The sequence below is a fragment of the Panthera leo genome, chromosome D3 (genome assembly GCF_018350215.1).
Source record: "Panthera leo isolate Ple1 chromosome D3, P.leo_Ple1_pat1.1, whole genome shotgun sequence".
Taxonomy (NCBI): Eukaryota; Metazoa; Chordata; class Mammalia; order Carnivora; family Felidae; genus Panthera; species Panthera leo.
In genome coordinates this window covers 22,455,444-22,477,925 of record NC_056690.1, presented here as the reverse complement: position 1 = coordinate 22,477,925, position 22,482 = coordinate 22,455,444, and the positions used below count along the sequence as shown (strand labels likewise).

Sequence of the window (22,482 nt, the reverse complement as noted above, 5' to 3'; positions counted from 1 at the left end):
CAATTCAGTGATTTTTAGTATATTCACAAGGTTGTGCAACTATCAGCACTATCTAATTATAGAACATTTTCATCACCCCCCCCAAAAAAAAACAACAACCCCTGTACCCGTTAGCAGTCATTTCCCATTCCCTGCTCCCCTACTCCAGCCTTTGGCAACTACAAATCTACTTTCTATCTCTATAGATTTCCCTGTTCCGGATATTTCATATGAAGAGAATCATAGAGTCTTTTGAGACTGGCTTCTTTCACTTGGCATAATGTTTTTAAGGTTCATCCATGTTGTAGTACACTTGTCCCAGCACTATTTGTTGAAGAGATTATTCTTTTCCCATTGAATGGTCTTTGTACACTTGTTGAAAATCATTTGACCATAGTTGAGTGGATTTTTGGACTCTCAATTCTATTCCATTGGTCTGTATGTCTATCGTTATGCCAGTACCACATTGTTTTTGACTACAGCAGCTTAGTATTAAATTTGAAATCAGGAAGTGTGAGTCCTCCTTAACTTCATTTTACTTTTCCAAGATTGTTTGGGCTATTCTGAGTCCCTTGTGTTTCCACATGAACTTTGGGATCAGCTTGTCCACTTCTGCAAAAAAAAGCAGTTGGGATTTTGGTAGAGATTGCACTGAAATTGTGGCTCACTTTAGGGAATATTGCCACCTTCACAGTATTAAGCCTTCTGAAACATAAACATAGGTGTCTTTTCACTTATGTAGTCTTTAATTTCCTTCAACAGTATTTTGTGGTTTTCAGTGTACAAATCGTGCACTACTTTAGTTAAGGTTATTCTTGAGTATTTTACTTTTTGATGCTGATGTAAATGAAATTGTTTTCTTAATTTCATTTTTTGAATGTTCCTTGTCAATGTGTAGAAATACAACTGATTTTTGCATACTACGCTTGTATTCTGCAACCTGGCTGAAATTGGCAGCTCTAATTTTTTTTCTGGTACATATTCCTCATTGTTTAATTTCCTTTCTTGATCAAAGAATAAAATTAAGTATAACAGTGGTGACGATGATATTGGCGGTACAGTTGCTTCTGATGTCTGCACCATGGAGTGCCAAGAGCCACGGAGAATCAAAACTCTTGCTGGAGGAGATCTCAAAGAACTCTCTAAGTTGGTGACAAAACTGGACTGGTCAAGTTCATAAGCTCTTTCCTTCCTTCTCTCATATGCTGCTTATCATAGGAATGGGTTGCTATGGTGATAGGAACATGGGGGTGGATAGTGAAGGAGACTGCAAAGTAGGGTAGCTTATACACTTTCCAGAGCAGGAGCTGGCATATCCCTTCTCACAATACCTGGGGCACCATAAGAGTATTGAGTATTCTGAGTTCTTCATGCCAAACTGCTCTCTGCTTTTATTATCACCCTTGGGAAACCTGGAGTGCCCAAGAGTACTGTGGGGGAGGCTCAGTCTGGGGGTGACCACAAAAAAACCACCCAAGCAGCTTAATTCCTCTCCCAACACTGAGCAAATAATCCCCAAGTAGTTCAGAAATGGATGGTACTGAAACATAGCCTGGGTGCCTGGGTTTGAATCCTGGCTTCACCTTTAATGTTCTGTATGATTTTGAGTCTCAGTTTTCTCACCTGTAAACTGGGGCAAATAACATCCCCCTTATAGGGCTACTGAAATGGTTAGAAGCCAGTAACCACCCACTGCCTGGCTCACAGTAAGTGACCAATAGTGCTGGCTTTTATTTTATTTTTTTAAAGTTTATTTACTTTTTAAAGTAATCTCTACACCCCAAGATCAAGAGTTTTATGATCTTCCAGCTGAGCCAGCCAGGTGCCCCAATAATGTTGGCTTTTATAGTTACTGTCAGGCTGGTCACCCAGCCTACCATCCACTCCAGGACGAGGGCACAGCTAGCCGAGCCACTCCTTTCTGGTTCCTACTCCTCTGTTCTGTGGCTGTCCAACCCTCTCGTTGGGTCTCTTGCTGGTGCTGAGTCATGCTGTTATGCTCCGCTTTTTGGCAATGCTCCTGGTATGACCCAACTTCTGGGAGTGGATGGGCAAGGGAGACACCTTGCTCTGGAGTCAAACATCCTAGATTCCAGTCTTTTTTTTTTAAATTTTTTAAAATGCTTATTTATTTTTGAGACAGAGTGTGCACTGGGGAGAGGTGGAGAGATAGGTAGAATCTGAAGCAGGCTCCAGGCTCTGAGCTGTCAGCACAGAGCCCAACGCGAGACTCGAACCCACAAACTGTGAGATCATGACCTGAGCTGAAGTCGATGCTTAACCGACTGAGCCACCAAGGCACCCCCTGAATTCCAGTCCTGATGCCATCACTGAGCAAATAACTGTCTCTGAGACTTACTTTCCTCCCCTATATAACCAAGATGACTATATTTATTTGACAAGGCTGCCATGAAGATTAAACAAGATAGCACAAGGGCAGCAGGCCTACATAGGTGCTCAGTAAATGGTTATCTATTGTTTTTGCAAGGCTTTATTGAGCATCTGGGGAGTGTAGCCTGGACTGGTGGCTGGTGGGGAATAGGAGACAGACACAAGGCAGATAATGACTCTACTGCATGATAAACACTGGCCCTGTTGCTCCAAGAGCATGCAGAAGAGACTCTAACTCTGCTAGAGACTAGGGGGGTGGGATAGGCAAAGAAGGCCCTGAGGACCTTGAGGGTGAACAGAACAAGACTGGGAAGGGAGTCCTAGACTGAAGGAACAGCATGAGCAAAAGCAGGGACGCAGAAACCAGTCTGATAGATTGGTGAATTCAAGTCATTGGGTGCAACTGCAATGAGGGTGACATAGCCAGGTCACAGAGAGCCTTATAAGCCACCAGTGAAACTGAACTTTCCCTGGGGGGGGGACATGAGGAGCCAGTGAAGGGCCTATACAGGAAGTGATGATCAGATTTTCATTTCAGAAAGATTTTGTCTGGCTGTCCTGTGGACTCTCATGGGAGGCGGTAGGAATGGGCACAGGGAGACTCATGGACTCCTTTCTAATAATCCAAGCAAGAGATGATGGAGGCCCTGACTAGGGTGGCAGGCACGGGATAGAAGATGGAGCCCGCAGAGGTTTAGAAAGAAAGCCAGGCAAGTGGCAGAACCAGGATCTGAACCAAGATGGGACCACCTCTTTCTGCTGCTCCAGATGAGCCCACAAATAGCTCAGGCCCAGTGAATTTTGTCTCACCCCTCCTGTAAAACCAGCCTTTGTGAGCAGGATGCTGAGGGGCCTGGTTCCTGCTTCTGCCACAGGGAAAGAGGCATAGTTGGCTCAACACTACCCCCCGGTGGCTGAGAGCAGAGATCGCCAATGTTAGCTGAATGCCCTCGGCTCAAGCCTGCTTTCTGAGGTCACCAAGTGTGAAGCCTGCTCACCCAGTGTGCTCAGTTAGCACCTGGCCTATCTGGATTGGTGAACCCCATTTCACGTCTTTTTTTCTTTGAGTTTGTTTTGAGAGAGATAGTGCGAGTGAGGGAGGCACAGAGAGAAAGAGTCCCAAGCAGGCTCCACACTGCCAGTGCAGAGCCCAATGCAGGGCTTGAACTCATGAACTGTGAAGTCATGACCTGAGCTGAAACCAAGAATCAGATGCTTAACCAACTGAGCCAGCCAGGCGCCCCTGAACCCCACTTCACGTCTTACCTTCCCCTCTTTATGTTGTGAGACATGACAAGTCACTTCCTGCCCTAGGCCTCCCCCTCCTCATTAGTAAACAGGGGATGATGCTTCCTGCATCAGCTTGGGCCTGGCACACGGTAGGCATGGAGCGGAGCTGGCACTGTCCCAACCCACAGAGAGGCAGCTTCCTCAGGCTCTGGTCAGTGCCACTGTGTCCCACTGTGTGCCCTCTGGCCCAGTCTGGACCTCCCTGGCAGGAGCACACCTGCCCGCATTGACCCTCTCCTCCCTTGCAACACAGGGCCGGGTCACCCCTGGCAGCTAACCCGGGTGCTGGCTCTAACTCTGCCACAGGATACTCAGCCTTTGGCCAAGGCGCTCCCCCTCACTGAGCCTTGGTTTCCTGACTATAATCCCTGTCTGCTTCAGGGATGCATGTAAAGGAGCTGTACAAACTGTGGAGGACCATGGCCTGGAGCCCTGCTGAAGATTTGTTCTGGGCCGCTGTGATTGTCCCACACTGGTGTCCCTTCTGGCCTGGGGACTTGGAACGTGAGCTGAACTGAGGTAGAGTTTTGGGGGCAAGGGAGCCTTTCCAAGTGCCCTCAAAAAACCCTAGCGGTACCCCCCTGCTTATCCGCCTGCCTGCCCTGGAAGACTGTGGGGCTCTCCAGTTAGGAGATACGCCCTGGGGAAGGACAGGCCCCGCCCCCATTCCTCTGGACAGGTAAGGCCTATTTCCAACCACCTCATTTTGAGCAAGAGTTTTGATCCATGGCTTCCTGCCAAGATTTTGTCATTCTTTCCTGACGAAAAATAAGTCTCTGTTTTGTAACCCTCATTATGAAATGGTTTTATTAACGACTACCTAATGTGTACTTAGTTGTTCACAAAGAAATAGCAAACATCAGTGACCTATTACCTGCATCACCCAAGGGCCCTCCTGGCTTTCCTCTGGCTTCAAACACCCCACGGTTGCCCTCACCCCATTCCTCAGTCTGGAAGGCTTGCCCACACCTTCAGCTCTCCCTTCAGGGGTTCCTGCCTTGGGCAAAGCATGTCTGATCCCCCATCAGGCTTTTTTTGCTGGATGCTCCCCCAGAATTTGGCTCCTGCCCCACCAAGCTGCCCACCTGAGAATGCCCATCAGAGTCATTTTGGCCTCCCTCAATACAGGCAAGCTTCCTGCTCACAAAGTCGGGTAAGCCCAGCACCCCCGGTGTCCCCAGGGCCTGCAGTGCCTGGGCACTGGGGACAGACTCAATAAACATTGACGAATGAATGGAAGGAAGAAGCAAACTTTAGGTGAGCCAGCCCCTCTCTGGGCTACTTTTTTTTTTTTTTTTTTCCTGTAAAGAAGTGATGGTATTGAGTAAGGGATGGAGTTGTGGAGGACATGCCCCCTGTCCACCTTGCGAGATAGGAGGTCCTGTCCTCACTTCTGAAGGTGACCACTGTACTCACTGCTTAACATGAGGTGCACTCTGCCAGCTCCGAGATTCATCACTGGTTCCCTGCACCCGACCCCTCTGTGATTTGCTACTCCCCAGGCAGTCCCGTGCAAATTAAACCCTTAGGCATGGTGTGAGCCAATCTGCTACCTACAAGGAAACCAGAGGCTGTGCTGATGGTGGAAAATGAGCGTGGGTGGTTGGAAAAGCAAGGATCAGGGTTCAAATCCATGAACACCTTGTTTTTAGGCCGGGGTTGTGAGGTTGAAGGGAGGCATTGTGAGCCCCCAGTCAGGACAACAGGTGGGCCCAGGGAAACTTGTCAGGGGAAACCTTACAACCCCTGCCGGCCCAGTGGGAAGATGGCTCTGGAACACCCAAGTGTCTCTGCATCTGGGGAGGCTGTACAGAGGGTGGCCACACAGTGCAGTGGGGGTGCTGGGAAAGCTTCTTGCATCGGGGATGCAGGAGCAGCGCTTGGACATAAGGATGTCTTGTGATTTTCACCTGGCAGCCCCAAGCTATCTCCTTGGAGCTGGCACAAAAGTTTTTTTCTTGCCAAACTCCTCAAACACTGTTGGGCCAGGAATGCCTCAGTGCACCAGCTTTTCGTATTTTATTTTCTTTAGTTAGTTTGCTTTTCACAGCAGCAGAGCCCCTGTTCAGACTATGTGCTGAACCATGGGTGATGCGGCTGCCACAGAGGGCGGGCCTGGGGCCCCAAGGACCTCACAGAGCTCACCTGAAGACCCACCTTCACAAGCCTCATCATTTTCTTACCTGGGAGAACAGGCCCTGGGAAATCAGGAAATCTATTAAATAGTGAAAATGAAATCACAGAATCTGAGAGCAAGAAGGGGGCTAGAACTGGCTTCTTATTCACAAAGCACCTGGATGTTGCTGTTTGCTGAAGCTTCCGGTCTCTGGCAAGGGTCTCGATGGCCAGGATGTTAATCCTTTGCAGCAAGGATCCCCTTTGACAGGGACATCTCACCACTCAGCAGCTTCACTGGCTTATCCCGGGCAAGGTCTGCTCTGCTGCGTGCGGTTTGTCCAGGAGAGCGGACTGCGGTCCTGACTGTGGGCGTGGGGCACCAGGAGAGCCAGCCTTTGGGAAATGGAAGCCATCACTGGCCAGCTACGGAGTCGCATTTGGGGTGGGTTGGTGGGGAGCTGGCAGACATTAGCTGTCCCTCTAGTGACACACAAAGATGGAGGAAAAGCTTGATGTTTCTCCAAGAAGTAAATCAGAGTCTAGGATGAGCACCCTGGGATGGCAGCCCCACCCAGGTGCGTTCCACCTTATTCCAGCATGTTCCACCTCACTCCAGCTCTGCTACGATCCTGGTCCTTATTCAGAGCCAGAAAAACCCAAGCTGAATGTCAGCTGGATCACAGCAGGCGAGGAGGAGGCGGGGGTCACTGAGAATTCCGAGAGACTCAGTCTTCACCCATTTAGCTCTGTGTGGCTGAGCGTGGCTTTTCCTGATGGTTATCCCCGCTGGGCCTCATGCTCCGTTTCTGATCTTCCCTCCAAAGGCAGTAAGGAGACTCTGAAGAGGCTTTGGTGCCCTGCCAGAACCAAGACCCTCAGCTCCACCACCCGGCTGGCCCCATCCCTCCACCCAGCTGCCTCCAGCTGGCCTTGTCTATCCGTATCGAGCCCCCACATGCAGAGATGGGGGCTTCCCTGCTCTTCAGACTTGATGCTGTGCTCCCTGCCTGGCCTGGGACTCATGCACACGCCCCCAAGCCGGGTCGCTAGGTGTGGGTGAGTCCTGAGACTGGTGGACCTCATCAGGAGTGACATAAGGGCAGCTTCTGTGGGCAGGACCCTCCCTCAGTGGCTCCTGGTTCATCCTCAGCGTCCCCATTCTCAGTCTCTGCAAACAGAGGATCAGGTGCCTGTCTGAATCCTCAAGGTGGCCTATGAGCTGGATGTCCCCTTCCTGCTCTGCCACCATGCCAGGTGAGCCCACGAAGAGCTGAGATGGTGATGCGGGGAGGGGGTGGCTCCTCCAAACACCATGCTGCTCAGGAGGGAAAGGGACAGGGAGGGGGTACTAAGGGGTTGAAGAGCACAGGGACTGAGAGGTATCAGCGGTCTTCATTGCGCTGGGGACGGTCTCCTCGCCTCAAGACCCTGAATCTTCTCTTCAGAGGCCTTGTCTGGGAGCAGCACCTCCACAGTGTAGCTGACCTTCTTGGTGTGTATCAGGCTGTAGGTGTTGTCGAAGCGCAGTACGTCTGCAAGGACGGAGAAGTCGTCAGGCGAAGTAAACCCAACTCATCTGCACGCCTGGTGCCCTTGAGAATGCGCTGTGGGTGGTGGAGGGTCAGCCACGACCCAGCCCCCAGCCCCCAGCCCACTGCTCAGGACCATCTCCTTGTGCTAACTAAAGGAATAATAATAACCAGCCGGCACGCACCAACCCCTTCTATGCACCAGGCATCACATCTGCGCTCACAGCTGTCTGAATCCTCAAAGCAGCCCCACAGAAGGTACTATCATCCCCATTTTAAGGATGGGGAAGCTGAGGCCTACAGAGGTTGATGGAACTATCTAATGAGTGCCGAGCTAGGGATGGGAGGGACTAGGATTCCCTTATCCTGATGCTCCAACACAGAGAGGAGCCCTGCTCTCACCAGAGGAGGGGGCTGAGCTCCATAAGCCACTTTTCCGTCTCCCATTCAAAGAAGGCATTCCCTTCAACGCCAAGATGCAAAGTGAACTCTGGGAGGTGGTAAGTCATCCAGATTTCTCGGGCTCCACCCTTCTAATTCTCCCTTTCCACAAAGGTGAACTAGGTATGTATTAAGCCAAAACATTAGTAAAACCTGTGCTCCTCAACCTTGGGTTCCCCTTCTCCTAGCTCTATTGCTGATAGAGGCAGGAGGTCAGCACGGTTCCTGGGGAATGTTCATCTGGCCTGGGTGGCCTGAGAATGAAGGATAAGCACATGGAAGAATCATCTCTTTGGGACTCCCACAGTGGGTCTGCTTATACTCCTGGGCAGGCTGGGACCCCGGAAGCTAAGCCCACAGCTGTTTACTAACCTGTCTCTTAGCCTGTTGAGTGCTGTGTAAGGGCTTCCCAGGAGTTGAGTTTATGGCTCTGGACTGTGCATCCCACTTTCCAAAATGCATCTCTGCCTTTGTACCCACACCCAGGGGCCACTCACCAGATCCAACACCCTGAAGCCAATTCCCCTGGCAACCACGGGACCTAGGAGCTCACACACACCCCCACACCCTCCCCGAGAGCCAGAAATAGAGGGCGAACAGGACAGCCTGGCAAGAGATATCAGCTCATTTCTCTGCCAGAAGGAGGAAAACAGACTCCAATGAATCCTACAGCTCTTACAGACGCCAGGCTTGAGGCAGGTGAGGCTCCCGTCCTCAGGTACCAGGTGGGCTTTGTAGCGCCGGATGGGGAGCACCTCCACCATCTCCCCCGCCCGCTTCCGCTCACCCGTCTTGGTCTTCAGGAAAACCCCGAAGCCGATGTCTGCCCCATGTGATGCGAACTGCCACCTGCAGGGGACAGGGCCCTATTAATGACCACCCGCTGGGGCTCTGGGCCGCTCCCAGCCGGGCCCAGGTGTGGAGTGGCCGCCATCCCTACCTGAGCACACAGCCCGGGAACAGGATTTCGTTCTCCAGCTGCACGAAGGAGCCTCGGGCCACCGTCATCTTGTGCTCATACTGCATCCTCACCTGGTTGCGCAGGTAGTAGCTCTTGGGCACCTCACTCCCATAGTTGATCTGTGGGTGAGGGCTGCTGAGTGAGCACTGACCCCAGCCATCAGCCCTCCCTTCTCACCCTCTGGGCACGGGGTACCTTGGTCAGGCACTTGGGGTTGCCATCAGGATCAGTCATGGTCCCCCCAAACTCCACGGGCAGCTGCTCAGGGCTGATGAACTTTGGCAGCTCCTGCTTCCAGTTGCCTGTGGGAGTAAGGTGGTGGGGGGGAGCTGTGGGGAAATCAGGGATGCTTGACAGAAGGGAGAGGAGCCAAGTCCAGGGAGGAAACCTGATGTGACCTTGGCTTGCTCCCCTATGCACCTACTGCAGAGAACACCCAAATGCTTTATATGGCCACTCAGGCTGGGGTCTTGGGCTGAAATATCATCTGAGTGTGCAAAGGCCAGCAGGGGTCAGGCCAAAGTCAGTACCTGAGTAAAGAGGATGAGCCAGGGAGAAATGGGGCCTTTCACATTGACCTCTGCTTCTCTGGTAGATGCGGAGACAGGTACAGCCAGGACACCAGGTCACTCACCTCCCAGAATCACTATCTTCCTTTGTGTTTCCTCACTCATGAACATCTTGACCAAGTTGAAGGCCACAGGGAAGAGCTTGGGGGCTGAAACACATGAAGCTCCTTTGGGAAGCTGGGCTAGAGGACTTGGAGGTATAGTCATGGCCAAGGGCATAAGCTGGACAGGGGTTGGATAGATCTAGATTCTGCTATTTCCTGCTGTGTGACCTTCAGCTAGTTACTCACCCTCTCTGAGTCTTAGTGCTATTAACTAGAAAATGGAGAAATTTAACCAATGTATGCATAACACTTGGCATAGTGTCTGGCTCTCAATAAATGGGTGCCTCCCCTACCCAGTTGGAGGCTGCCAATAATGTGGATTTCCCAATGGTGACTCTTTTTTTTTCCACACTCACAGTTTTCCCAAGTTGTCTTGGAATTCTCTGGGGTACAAGTTGATGTGGCATCTGTGTTAGACCTCACGTCCCACTTGAATTACTTATACTTACTGGGTGCTTTCTATGGGCCAGACTCTGTGTGACTCCTCCATAAAGTGTCTCATTTAAACTCACAGCTGCCCTACAGGGAGGTGCCACTGCACCCCTATTTTACGGGTTGGGAAAACTGAGGCTCAGTAAGGTTAAGTAGACTTGATCAAAATCACAGAGCTAGCTAGATTGGAAAGCAGATCATCTGACCCCAGGACACACATGGTGGCCCCCTCACTCTACAACCATCACAGACAGGGAACATGCCCACTCAGCGCACGTCTATCAACCAGTGTGATCCACGAACTGTCTGTTACCACCAATCCACACTGAGAGAGGTAAAGAAAATAAGGGTGTATGTTTAGAAACAGAACTTATTTGATATTTGCTGCCACGCACCAGAGCATGAGTTTGTATACTCCAAAAGTATCAGTCTGTGAAAGGCAGACTGAAAAAACAAAAAACAAAAAACCTGACCTTCTCAAAGGATGGCTTGAGAAGCCCTGTACTGGGTGATTTGTCCACTGTTCCCCCCTATTCCCCTTCCCCCTTCCCCAAAGAGTCATTCCCATTATGCGCTCACCTCGAATGACAATTAAATTCTTCAGCGTCTCAGGATAATTTGCTTCCAGGATGGCAAAAAACTGTGGCAAGAAAAGTCTCATCAAGGTCACACTCCAACACACTCTATGCCTGGACTTGGTGGCTTCTAATCCTGCTGAGACCAGAGCCCATGCCAACCCCCACGCCCCCAGCCATCCACTTCCCCCATGAGATGTACTTCATTCTCTGTGATGTTCGTGCTCCTCTTTCTCCTTGGAGAGGGAAACCCCAGGCCAGCTTCTCTGGCTGCTCTGGGGGCCTCTGGGGGGGCAATTCCTCCTCCATGGATGGGAAGCTGGTGTGGAGAGTGGCTCCCTATTAGCCTCGAGCCAGCTGCCTACCTACCTGCTGGTAGATCTCTACAGCTGGCTTCCACAGGTGTTTCAGGCCGAACCCCTCCAAGTCAAACACCATCAATACCATCTCGATCTTCCTGCCCAGCTACGTGGGACAGCACAGATACATAGGTCAGACAATAACTCCAGCCAGGAGGTCCTGGTCAGGGAGACCTGGAACTCACTGCTCCCACCCTCCAGCTACCCTCAACCCCAATTGCCCACAGAGTTTTCTAAACAGAGCCCACCCAGGATCTAAGAAGATACTGCATCTGAGCACTGGCACAGTCTCCTTTATCCCACTGTTTGCTCAATACAATTGCCTGGAATTAGTTAACTGTAGAATTAAAGATATCACTCATCGCTCATTGGGCATCTTCACGTACAATAGCACAGTGTCTGCAGTCCCATGGTGTGTCAAACCAGAGCTACACTGCTGGCAGGCTGTGTGGCCTTGGGTGGGTTTTTAAGCGCTTTGAGCCTTATTTTTTTCCTCTGTGAAGGGGGGATAGTTCCAGGTTCTGACGGAATTTCTGTGAAGATTCAGTGAGATAACTCACAAAGAGCCCCGTGCCTGACACACACTGGTCCCTGGTAAATATCAGCAGATGTTATTACTAGTATTATCATCACCACAATTATCAGCTCCAACTGGAAACGTCCATGAAGTAGAAGATACTGTTGTGACCCCATAAGGTCAGCCACGTTGTTCGAAAGACACACATCTGTTCAAACTAGACACTGAATAGGGTGCTTTGCAATTTTTTTAGGCTTGCCACACATCTTTGTGCAGAGGGCCTACTTTGTGTCTGACACCATGACAGACACTGGGGATGCACGCTCGGTCCTCGTCATTAGGCAACTCATCCCACAGTGACATGAGAGCTCCCTGCCAGTGTTCTTCTTAGGCTCATGTAGACACTTAGACTCAAGGCCAACAGATCATGCTTGGCATTGGATTCATTCTGAAGGGTATGAACCAGGAAACACAGAGCCAGGGCAAAGAGAAGATCTGCACAGGTGGGTGTGGGTCCTTCTTGGCTTGGAATCCCAATGCCCCACAGAACTCAATATTTTTTTCTGTAGTAATTCCATATTAGCTTCTAGGGATCCACAAAGGATGCACCAAATTTCAAGGGTCACTGTTCTTGGGGATACCCAAAGCAATGGCTCCCCTGTCAGGTGTTATAGTTATGCAGTTTACAACTGGGAACATTTTTTCCATAGGCAAAGCTGACCATCCACTGTTCCTAGAGCTCCCAGGGAACAGAACTAGAGCATTCACTGCACCCAAGGTCAACCTCTCACCCAAGGTCAGAGGGGAAAGGGCTTTGGTGTTCCTTGGCACCTGCCAGCAGAAGAGTGCCATGCACATGTTAGATGCTCATGGATGGGTAACTTCGGGAGAAGCCACGTTCCACCAAGGCCCAGAGTGCTGAGGCCTGGGGAAAAGCAGAGGCAGGGTGTCCTTCCTACCTGGTCCTGGTGCCACCCTTTGGACAGATCGGGTCCACCATATGCTTCCCATCCTAGACCCAGTCACTTACCTTTTGACTCTGCAGCTCACACTCCCGCAAAAGCAGCTCACAGATCTTGATGCGCTTCCGGATCAGCTCTTCCCTGGAGGCTGACAGGAGAAGACCCTTGGGGTCAAGGGTCCCAATGAGGTCGAACCACACGGGGCAGCCTTCAGGGTCATAGCCGCTCAGACCACCAGAGTCGTACAGCTGGATCACCTGGGCATGGGGGTGAGATCTTAACTCAAACCAGTCTACTAGGCCATGTCCCTGCTCCATCAGATGGCTGGATGTGAGGAGGTCTGAGGGACATCTGCCTGTCTTGGGGGTGCTCCATGGGGCTCACCTCTGGGGGCTGCCACGTGAGGATGTTGTCCAGGTCCTGTTGCTTCCGGAATTCTATGTGCTGCAGAGAAATTGCAGGACCTGAGGACTGCTTGCTACAAAGGTCTTGAGGGCACCTGAGGGCATCAGGCCAAGTCCCTCTGCCTACAGCCCCAAGACCCTGCAAGAGCATCCCCAGGCTCTACTCACAGAACCGGGAATGGCAATGCCAGGAGGAGGGCTGTGGGAGACCCAGGTCTGATGCATAAAGGGATCCAAGGAGGAAGGGAGGAAACACATGAGAACAGGACAGGACAAGAGTCCCCACCCTTTGTCGATGATCCCTGGGGTACAGTGTGTGGGAGGCAGGACACTCATGAGTATGGGGCCTCACCTTCCGGAGCATGTCCTCAGATTTCTGCAGGTCAAAGTTCCGAGCTGCAAGAAGAGCCAAGGTAAGAGGAGGCTTGAGGCCGGACTAGAACTGACAGTTTCCTGAAAACTCATGAGGAAATAGCAGGGGTGCCTGAGCCTTTCATGACATCCCGAGAATACACTGGGGTCTACACATTATTTTTAATTTTTTTAATATTTATTTATTTTTGAGAGAGATAGAAACAGAATGCGAATGGGTTAGGGGCAGAGAGAGAGGGAGACACAGAATCCGAAGCAGGCTCCAGGCTCCGAGCTGTCAGCACAGAGCCCGACGTGGGGCTTGAACTCACAAGCTGTGAGATCATGACTTAAGCCGAAGTTGGACGCTCAACTGACTGAGCCACCCAGGAGCCCCCTAGACATTATTTTTAAAAGCAAGGATCTTTGGGGCGCCTGGGTGGCTCAGTCCGTTGAGCGTCCGACTTCAGCTCAGGTCATGATTTCACAGCTCGTGAGTTCGAGCCCCACGTCGGGCTCTGTGCTGACAGCTCGGAGCCTGGAGCCTGCTTCTGCTTCTGTGTCTCCCTCTCTCTCTGCCCATAACCCATTCACATTCTGTCTCTGTCTCTCTCAAAAATAAATAAAACATTAAATAAATAAGTAAAAGCAAGGATCTTTAATCCTGTAGAAGATGTTGGAGGCCCTTGATTTCAGTATCCAGGACTTTTTAAACTGTTCATTCCAGAGGCTGATCTAACCTGTAATATTTGACGTCCCCATGGGAGCACAGACCTCCTCAGTGTTAAGGCTAGTGAGGAGCATGGACTTTGGAGTCAGACAGACTTGGGTCTGAATTCTAGTTTTGTCCTTTTATTTGCTGTGCAACATTGAGCAACTCACTTACTTTCTCTGACTCTTAGTTTTTTAATCTGCTAAGTAGGAATAGTATCTTTTTCAGGTATTCAAAGGATGACATGAGATAAAACATGTAAAGTGCTTGGCACATCACCTGGCTCCCACTAACTTCTTAGTAAATAGAAACTATTGTTGTGACTACTTCTTTTGAAGAAATAAATTCGTTTTAATTGAAAATATGATGCTTTATTTTAAAAACAAAATTTCTAAATTTAGAAAAGAAATTTAACTCCTCCCTTCTAGTCTTTATACCACTGATTACTTTTTTTCTTCCCTTATAACATTGGCAAGGGTCTAGTTCTATTTAAACTGTAATGTTGGGGCGCCTGGGTGGCGCAGTCGGTTAAGCGTCCGACTTCAGCCGGGTCACGATCTCGCGGTCCGTGAGTTCGAGCCCCGCGTCAGGCTCTGGGCTGATGGCTCGGAGCCTGGAGCCTGTTTCCGATTCTGTGTCTCCCTCTCTCTCTGCCCCTCCCCCGTTCATGCTCTGTCTCTCTCTGTCCCAAAAATAAATAAAAAAGGTTGAAAAAAAAAATTTTTTTTTTAAACTGTAATGTTGTTTGACATCCTTTCCTTGTTCCTGATTTTATTTATCTATCTATCTATTTTTAAATGTTTTATTTATTTTTGAGAGAGAAAGCATGAGAATGGGAGGGGCAAAGAGAGAATGGACAGAGGATCCGAAGTGGACTCGTGCTGATAGTAGTGAACCCAATGTGAGGCTTAAACCCACAAACCATGAGATCATGACCTGAGCTGAATCTGGATGCTAAACCGACTGAGCCACCCAGGTGTGCCTCCTTGTTCCTGATTTTAAAGAAAATGAATCTAAACCTTCTACTTAAGCATAACATGTATTGTAAGATTTTTGCTACATGAGCATTACCAAGCCAAGCCAAGGAAATTCCCTTCTATTTCTAGTTTGGTAAGACTTTTATTTTGTTTTTATATTATAAATAAGATTTGAACCTTTTCAAATGTTTTTCCTGCATTAAGATAGCCACATCATTCTCATTTTTAATTCTATTAATGTGTGCAATGACACTGATAGATTCTCTAAAGTTGAATTCTTCCTGCATACCTAAGATAAACTCCCCTTCACCATGCTGTGTAATTTTAATACCCTGTTGGATTCTATTATGTAATGTTTTACTTAGATTTCCTTATATCTACATTAATAAGTGAAACAAGCCTAGAATTGTCTTTTATTGTCCTGATCTCATTTTGGAATCAAACTTACTCAAGCCTCATAAAGTAACTTTCACTTTTTTTTTTTTTTTTTTTTTTTTGAGAGAGAGAGAGAGATAGTGCATGCGAGCAGGGGAAGAACAGAAGGAGAGAGAGAGAGAGAGAGAGAGAAAGAGAGGGAGAGAGAGAGAGAGAGAAAGGAGAGAATCTTAAGCAGACTCCACCACCCAGCATAGAGCCCCATGCAGGGCTTGATCTCACAACTGTGAGATCATGACCTGAGCCAAAATTAAGAGTTGGAGGCTTAACTGACTGAGCCACCCATGTGTCCCAACTTTCAATTTTTTATATATTTTAAAGCAACTCAAGCAATTTATAAAAGTAGGTATTAGCTAGTCTTAAAACTTTGGAAAAATTCACCTGTAAAGCCATTGGGGTCTGAGTTTTGGAAGGAGGGAAGCTTTTTAGTACCACTTACGTGTCTTTAATATTTATTGGCTTTTTACTTTTTTTTACTTTTTTTTACTTTTTTATTTTTAAACTTTTTTTTAACGTTTATTTATTTTTCAGAGAGAGAGAGAGAGAGAGAGAGAGAGAGAGAGAGAGCATGAGTGGGGGAGGGGCAGAGAGAGAGGGAGACACAGAATCCAAAGCAGGCTCCAGGCTCTGAGTTGTCAGCACAGAGTCCAATGCAGGGCTCAAACTCACGAACTGCGAGATCCTGACCTGAGCCGAAGTCGGACATTTAACCAAGTGAGCCAGCCACCCAGGTGCCCCTTTAATATTTATTAGCTTTTTAAAAAATCTCTGTGGTGTCTATAGATTTTTTTTACTGAGAACCAGGGTGTTTTCTTGTTCTATAGAAAGTGGTTTGGGTGCTGTTGATGGACCCTCACAACTTTTTTAGTAGCACCTACTATGTGTCAGGCTGGAGGTATGTGGCAGGCACAGTCCCTGCCCTCATGGGGCTGGCATCTGAGTGGGAGAGATGGACACAGTCATGGAATGGAGATAAAGAAAACAAAGGGAAGCGACTTCAGAGAGAGGGTTCTCTGTGTCTGGACTGAGGGGGAAGGTTCCAAGTTCAGCCCCAGTGATCACTCTCCCTGTTGCCTGGGTCTTGAGCTAGTGAGGCAGGAAGTGGCTACAGAGGTGAAGTTGAAGGGGACAGGGCCACATCAGCAGGTCTGCCACAACAGACAATGGGAGGCATCAGGACACCTGGTGTCCTTAGGTGTCCTTTTCCTTAGGTCCTTTTCCTTTCCCGTGACCCAGCAGCCTACAGGGTCTGTGACTTCACTCCTTTCTCAAGGACACACCGGGTACCTGAAAAGTTGGTTTTTAACCCCAGAAAGACTCCAAAGGAGGAGAGAGGTCTGATGCTGTATCAAGGGGCTTCAAGAAATCTACTGTCTGGGGGCCAAGGTGGGACTAGGCACGAGCCATCTGAGCACCACCTTGGATCTGACAGCCCAGAGAAGGGCTAGAGGAGTAAGGATGGGGTCAGGCGTTGAGACCGGGCCTTGTGTGAACCCTTAACCCCACCCTGCTCACTTTGGAGAAGCCCTGAGCAAGAACCCTGCTATATCAAACTTCACAAGATCCAGGCAGCCCAGAACATCTCCAAGACAATTGCCACATCACAGAACCATAATCTATCTCACTGCTGACAACCTTGTCTTGAACCTACAGAATGAAAGTTTTCCCTGGGGCAGCGACAGCCTCATCAAGGTAAGAAACTCCCTTGGTGACCAGGAACTCCACCCCCAGAGAAGAAGTGGGTCTATTTCTCCCCTGGTTTTTGAAGCTAGCTTGGGGTCCAACATACCCCCATCTCGCCCCCAGTATCATGTGATGGTCCCTTTTGCATCTGTCCTCCCAACCCTTCTTGGATGAACAAAGCCTGACCAATTTTCAGAGAAATGATTTTTCTTCTTCCTGTGTTAGCCAGAGATGTTGGGATTGTGTGATTTCTGAGCGATTTCCTACAATGTTGGTTCCTCCCTGTAGGTCGGGAGGCGATAACTACCATCCCAGAGATTCTCAATGAGTTGTTTTTTTTTTTTTACTTAAAAAAAAGGAATCTACTGTCCTCACTCCTTCTTTAGCCCAAGAGAATGACATGGACATAACTTGTCAAAAACAGAATAGAAATTGCCACAGCCGAGAGCGCCTAACAAGTTTAATGTGGCATCCTAGGTGGGATCCTGGAACAGAAAAACTCAGGAAATCTAAATAAAGTAGAGATTTTAGTTAATAGTCACGTATCAATATTGGTTCATTAAGGGGCACCTGGGTGGCTCAGTCAGTTAAGTGTCCGATGTCAGCTCAGGTCAAGATCTCACAGCCCATGGGTTCAAGCCCCGCATCAGGCTCTGGGCTGACAGCTCAGAGCCTGGAGCCTGCTTCAGATTCTGTGTCTCCCTCTCTCTCTGCCCCTCCCCTGCTCACACTCTGTCTCTTTCTCAAAAATGAAATAAAAACATTAAAAAAATATTGGCTCATTAATTGTAACAAATGAACCATAGGAATGAAAAATGTTGACAGGGGAAACTGGGTGCAGCGTATATGGGGGCTTCCTGTACTATCTTCACAACACTTCTGTAAATCCAAACCAACCTAAAAAAAAAAAGTTTGTAGAAAATGGTAATTTTATTTTATTTTTTTTTTTTTTTTTTTTAAATTTTTTTTTTTTTTTTTTTTCAACATTTATTTATTTTTGGGACAGAGAGAGACAGAGCATGAACGGGGGAGGGGCAGAGAGAGAGGGAGACACAGAATCGGAAACAGGCTCCAGGCTCTGAGCCATCAGCCCAGAGCCTGACGCGGGGCTCGAACTCACGGACCGCGAGATCGTGACCTGGCTGAAGTTGGACGCCCAACCGACTGCGCCACCCAGGCGCCCCGAAAATGGTAATTTTAAAAAGTAACCAGGGGCGCCTGGGTGGCTCAGTCGGTTAAGCGTCGGACTTCAGCTCAGGTCACGATCTCACGGTCCGTGGGTTCGAGCCCCGCGTCGGGCTCTGGGCTGATGATGGCCCAGAGCCTGGAGCCTGCTTCCGATTCTGTGTCGCCCTCTCTCTCTGACCCTCCCCCGTTCATGCTCTGCCTCTCTCTGTCTCAAAAATAAATAAACTTTAAAAAATATTAAAAAAAAAAAAAAAAAAAAAAGTAACCAAACAGAACAGAACAGGAGGGAGGGAGGGTTTCCTCTGTGCAGGCGCTGTGCACGCCCCTGACCTCATATCTGACTCACAGCGTCTTGAAGGTGGGAAGAAGTTTTACACCCATTACCCAGAAGAGAAAAGTAAGGTTGAGACACAGTGGGTAATTGCCATAGGCACACTGCTAGCAAGGGGCAGAGCTGGGATTCAATAGCATGTGTGCCTGAGTCCAAGGCTGGTTATTATCACCACACTGTGTGTGCACTTTCCAGCCCGGCTTCTGACTTCTCTCCCATTTCAAGTTCAAAATCCATCCCATGGGGTGTGTTGAGTTGAAACAAATTTTTCCCTAAGGTTTCTGTTATTCTAATTTTACACCACAACTGTGGCAATTCCTAGAAGAAACTGCTTCTCTACCTTTAACTGCATCGACTTCCTGAAGTGTTTGCCGGGCACCTGCTCAGTTTCCAGGTTCCCCAGGGGGATGACACAGCCCTGTCTTCAAGGAACTGGAGACAGACCCAAAGGCAAGCAGTGCAGAGTATATTCAGGGTTATCAGACTCAAAGGCCTGGCCAGGCCAGTCATCCTGAGTACTTCCCAGGTGTGAACTCTAACCTCACCTGGACCATATGCCCACCCAGTGCCTGGCATTTGACACTGACAACAACCCTTGGGAAGGTAGCCCCATCCCCACTTTACAGATGAAGAAACTGAGGCTCAATGGGTTTTTTATGCCATGCTGATTTGGAGGGGAGCTCAGACTCCAGTCCAAAGCAGGCTGATTCCAGGGCCTACGTTCTCCACTGTCTCCCAAAGCCCCACCCACTTTCCTGAAACCCTTCTGCCCTCTCTCCCTCTCTGCCCCCTGACGCTGCCAGCCTCACCTCGGAGCCAGCGCAGGAGGAAGTATTCGTCAGCATTGGGCAGGGTGGGCAGCAGGTCCTGGAGGTTGTCCTGGAACTGAGGGGGAGATACAATGGTCAAAGGGGCTCCCATGACCCCTGTGCTCCCCACCCCATCCCTGACCCTTCCCAAACTCAGTCTGCCAGTCAGTCCTGTCCAGGGACCATGCAGGGTGGGGGACCCTGCACAGCTAACAGCAGCTGCCTGGACCTTTTTGCCACCTGAGAATGGGGCACCCCTCAGCCCACCATGGCAGGAAGAGTTGGGTCCTTCTCAAACTTTGAAGGTTCTACACCTCCCCAAGATCCTCATTCTAGAGGTCTGAGGTAGAGCCCTGCCATCCTTATTTTCAGAAAGATCCCTGGAAAAGCTGATGTGAGCAAACCAGAACATCGTAGGAACCTTGCCCTCGATATACCGTATCTCGAGGGTCTAAATTTGGAAGCAAGTTACTTAACCACTCCGAGCCTCAATTTCCTCATCTGTGAAGTGGAGATAAAGATAAACTTGTGCTAATCAAAGGAGTGTGCACAGGTAAAGCACTTAGTGTCAGTCCTGGCTTGCAACAGGTGCCAAAAAAATGTGGGCACTCAGCAAACTTGGGCTGCCCGGAGCTCTGGACAGTGGAGTCTTTGTGGAAACAACCCCAGGCAAAGGTCAGCAGGGAGGAACTGAAATAGAAGCCAGGGATGCCTCATCAGGCGCCATGGAGGCTGGAGAAAGAGGGGGGCTGACCTGCTGCCAGAGCTTCTTCCTACCGACAAAGTTTGGGGAAGCCACTGAAAGTTTGGGCACGGGACTGAGGCTCAGGTCTGGGACGGAGAAGAGACCTCACTTCCATGGGGACTAAGGGAGCTGAAGGCAAGTCCTGGAGGAGCAGGTTTGCAGGGGGACCCGTGCATGGGAATTTGGGATTAGAAGCCAATGCTAGCAACGCCACAGGAAGCTAGCTGGACAGCCATCCACCAAACCTCCTTTAGCTTCATGGATGATGTTTCAAATAAGAATGTATTCATGTATTGCTCACATAATTAAAAGCGAATAATAGGATTAAACATCTCCAGTGTTAACCAGTCACATGAATGACAGCACGTGCTATCATAACCCCCAGTCCACCCCCAGGCTCCTGGAATGGAGGTTCTTGCACATTGATCAACTGCAACCTCTGGGCTTCGAGGAGGTTTTTTAGTGGGAGCGAAGGCAGTAACAATAATGGAGAAACAGTAACTCTGCATCCCTCCGCCCTTCCAGATTACCAGAGTCCCTCCTTTGAACCTCAGGATGTGCCCTAGGGCAAGAGGAGCAAATGTCACATCCCTGCTTTGTGGATGAGGACACTGAGGCTGGCGGTGGAGGGTCTTCCCCAGGGACAGAGTGGGGGAGCTGCAAGGCTAGGAGGACTCCACAGTTTCCAATCCCAATGCCACTCCATCTTTGGAAAGCACATCAAGTAAGAGAGAAAGCCACTAAGCAGGTGCTGGAGAGGGTCTCGAGTAACTTAAAGAAAACACTATCTTAACAAAGATGCCATAGGGAGAAAGTAGCCTCTGGCAGTTGTGACCAAAGGTGGTAAAAACCAGGCTTCAGAAAAAGCTGGAAGGAAACGCTCCTAGGCATGGTTGTCTAGACCTCTGGGACCATGGGTGACTTCTTCTTTATCCTACTTTTCCCTTTTCCCTAAATTTTAAAACAACTACCATTCATTTCTTTTAAGTGATGGATAAAATAAGAATAAACTCGTTTTACATTACTTAAAGCTCTTTGACCCACAAGCATCACCATCATAATTCACCCCCAAGTCCAGGTGCCCAGCCCTTCCCATGAACCTAGTGGCTGGGGCTTCCTTGAGGTCATTGCCAGTGGGGAGGGAGAGGGCTAACCAGGGGACTCCCCCTCCTCCTTCACCTGGGGACACCTCCTTCAGCTCAGGACCCTCAGCTCCTGGCACCTCCTCCTTGACCTGGCAATTCACTCAGGGACCCCACTCTTCACCTGGGACCCTTCTTTACTTTGCTAGGAATTCACCCAGGATTCCCCTCCTTCATCAGGGATCCTCATTCTTCCCTGGAGGACCCTTCCCAGGGTGGGAGTCACAAAAGAAACTATTCTCCACAAGTCTGAAGCTGTCCAAAGTGTAAGCCAGGCCTGTAACCCTCACTCCCCTAACCCGAAGTCACAGTTTCTAGGTCTTGCCATCTGCAAACCAAATTAATGCTGTGGCACCTAAGACCTGAATATGCTCCTCTTTCCCCGTGGGGTGACACTCTCAGAGGCAGCCTGCAGGACTGTCACCAAAGCTGGCCTATTCCTGTTTAATGAAAACATTGACAATAGGAAGAAGCCTTGGACCCCCGGGGAGCCAGAAACGCACAAAAAGAAACCTAACAAATGTTGCAATTCCGGCAGGAGATCTGCTAGTCTGTCTGCCCGAGACTGCCCAGAGGAATGGCAGCACCACCCTACCCCCACAACCAGGGGACAAGGGCCAAAGCCCGGGGGTCCGGAGAGGGCAGGAGTGCAAAGCCGGATACCCCCGCGCGGGTAGCCCAGGGAAGGGCTCAAGTGTGCTGTCCCGCATGAGGCCGCATCAGCAACTGCGTCCCGAAGGGGGCGGGCGCTCTCTTGAGTCCCTTTTCTGGAACAACGGGGGTTCCAGACCTGGTGGGCAGCGTCAGGCAGCTCGCCCCCTCCCGAAGCCTTCCCGCCCGCGAAGCCCCTCACCCTGGCCAGCGCCTCCTGCTGCTGGGGGCTCAGGTCCCCGACTCGGCCGCTCATGGTGCCCGTGGGTGCAGGGGGTCGCGGGGCGCTGGTGTGTCTGGAGTCTTCGGCCCGCAGCCTGGCCTCGCCGCCGCCTGGTTTTGCCCCGCCAGTCAGATGTTGGTCCCGCCCCGACGGGAGAGGACCAGCCCTGCCCCGCCCCGCCCAGTTCTCCCCTCCCCTCGGGTTGTTTGGCGGCGGTGGCCAGGACTCACCCTACCCGGGGCTGGGAGGTGACCGGCTCCAGAGGGTTCCCAGAGCGCAGACTCCAGGGGAGGGCTGTAGGTGTCACCACCTCCAGGCGTCCTCATCCCAAGGCTTCCACAGGTTCCTGCGTGGTAGGGGAAGGGGGGCGGGCATAAAGGACATGTGGGCAAGTTCTGGGGAACACACCTAGATCCTTCCCCACCCCCCACCCCCCCACGCCCCGCAATATGGAGGGACCTTCTATAAACCTGGCTCAACGCTCTAGGTGATCCCCAGGACCTTCTGCCCTGAGGGACGCCATCCTCCCTCCCCTGGCCTTGAACACAGGCTGGGCCCTGTCTGTGTTCACTGGCTGATAGAAGTCTTTATGTGCCAAATGGTT

At 50.1% G+C, this 22,482-nt stretch overlaps 1 protein-coding gene across 4 annotated transcripts; it reads right to left on the bottom strand.

Annotated features, from left to right (window-relative positions):
- Window positions 1-5,245: 5,245 nt before the first annotated feature.
- LOC122203859 (SEC14-like protein 4) lies at window positions 5,246-21,992 on the bottom strand. Of its 4 annotated transcripts, none has more exons than XM_042911036.1 (12): window positions 21,858-21,992; window positions 19,118-19,193; window positions 12,918-13,027; window positions 12,612-12,671; window positions 12,296-12,484; window positions 10,759-10,854; window positions 10,394-10,454; window positions 9,344-9,427; window positions 8,905-9,011; window positions 8,689-8,828; window positions 8,428-8,597; window positions 5,246-7,310 (listed from the first exon to the last, which is right to left on the bottom strand). In XM_042911036.1, the coding sequence occupies exons 1-12, from the start codon at window positions 21,909-21,911 to the stop codon at window positions 7,171-7,173; spliced, it is 1,287 nt and encodes a 428-aa protein (XP_042766970.1). In that variant the 5' UTR covers window positions 21,912-21,992; the 3' UTR covers window positions 5,246-7,170. The 4 variants fall into 4 exon arrangements, with proteins under 4 accessions (XP_042766970.1, XP_042766971.1, XP_042766967.1 ...); XM_042911037.1 differs by having other exon boundaries at window positions 12,984-13,027; XM_042911033.1 differs by lacking the exon at window positions 5,246-7,310 and having other exon boundaries at window positions 8,097-8,597.
- Window positions 21,993-22,482: the final 490 nt, after the last annotated feature.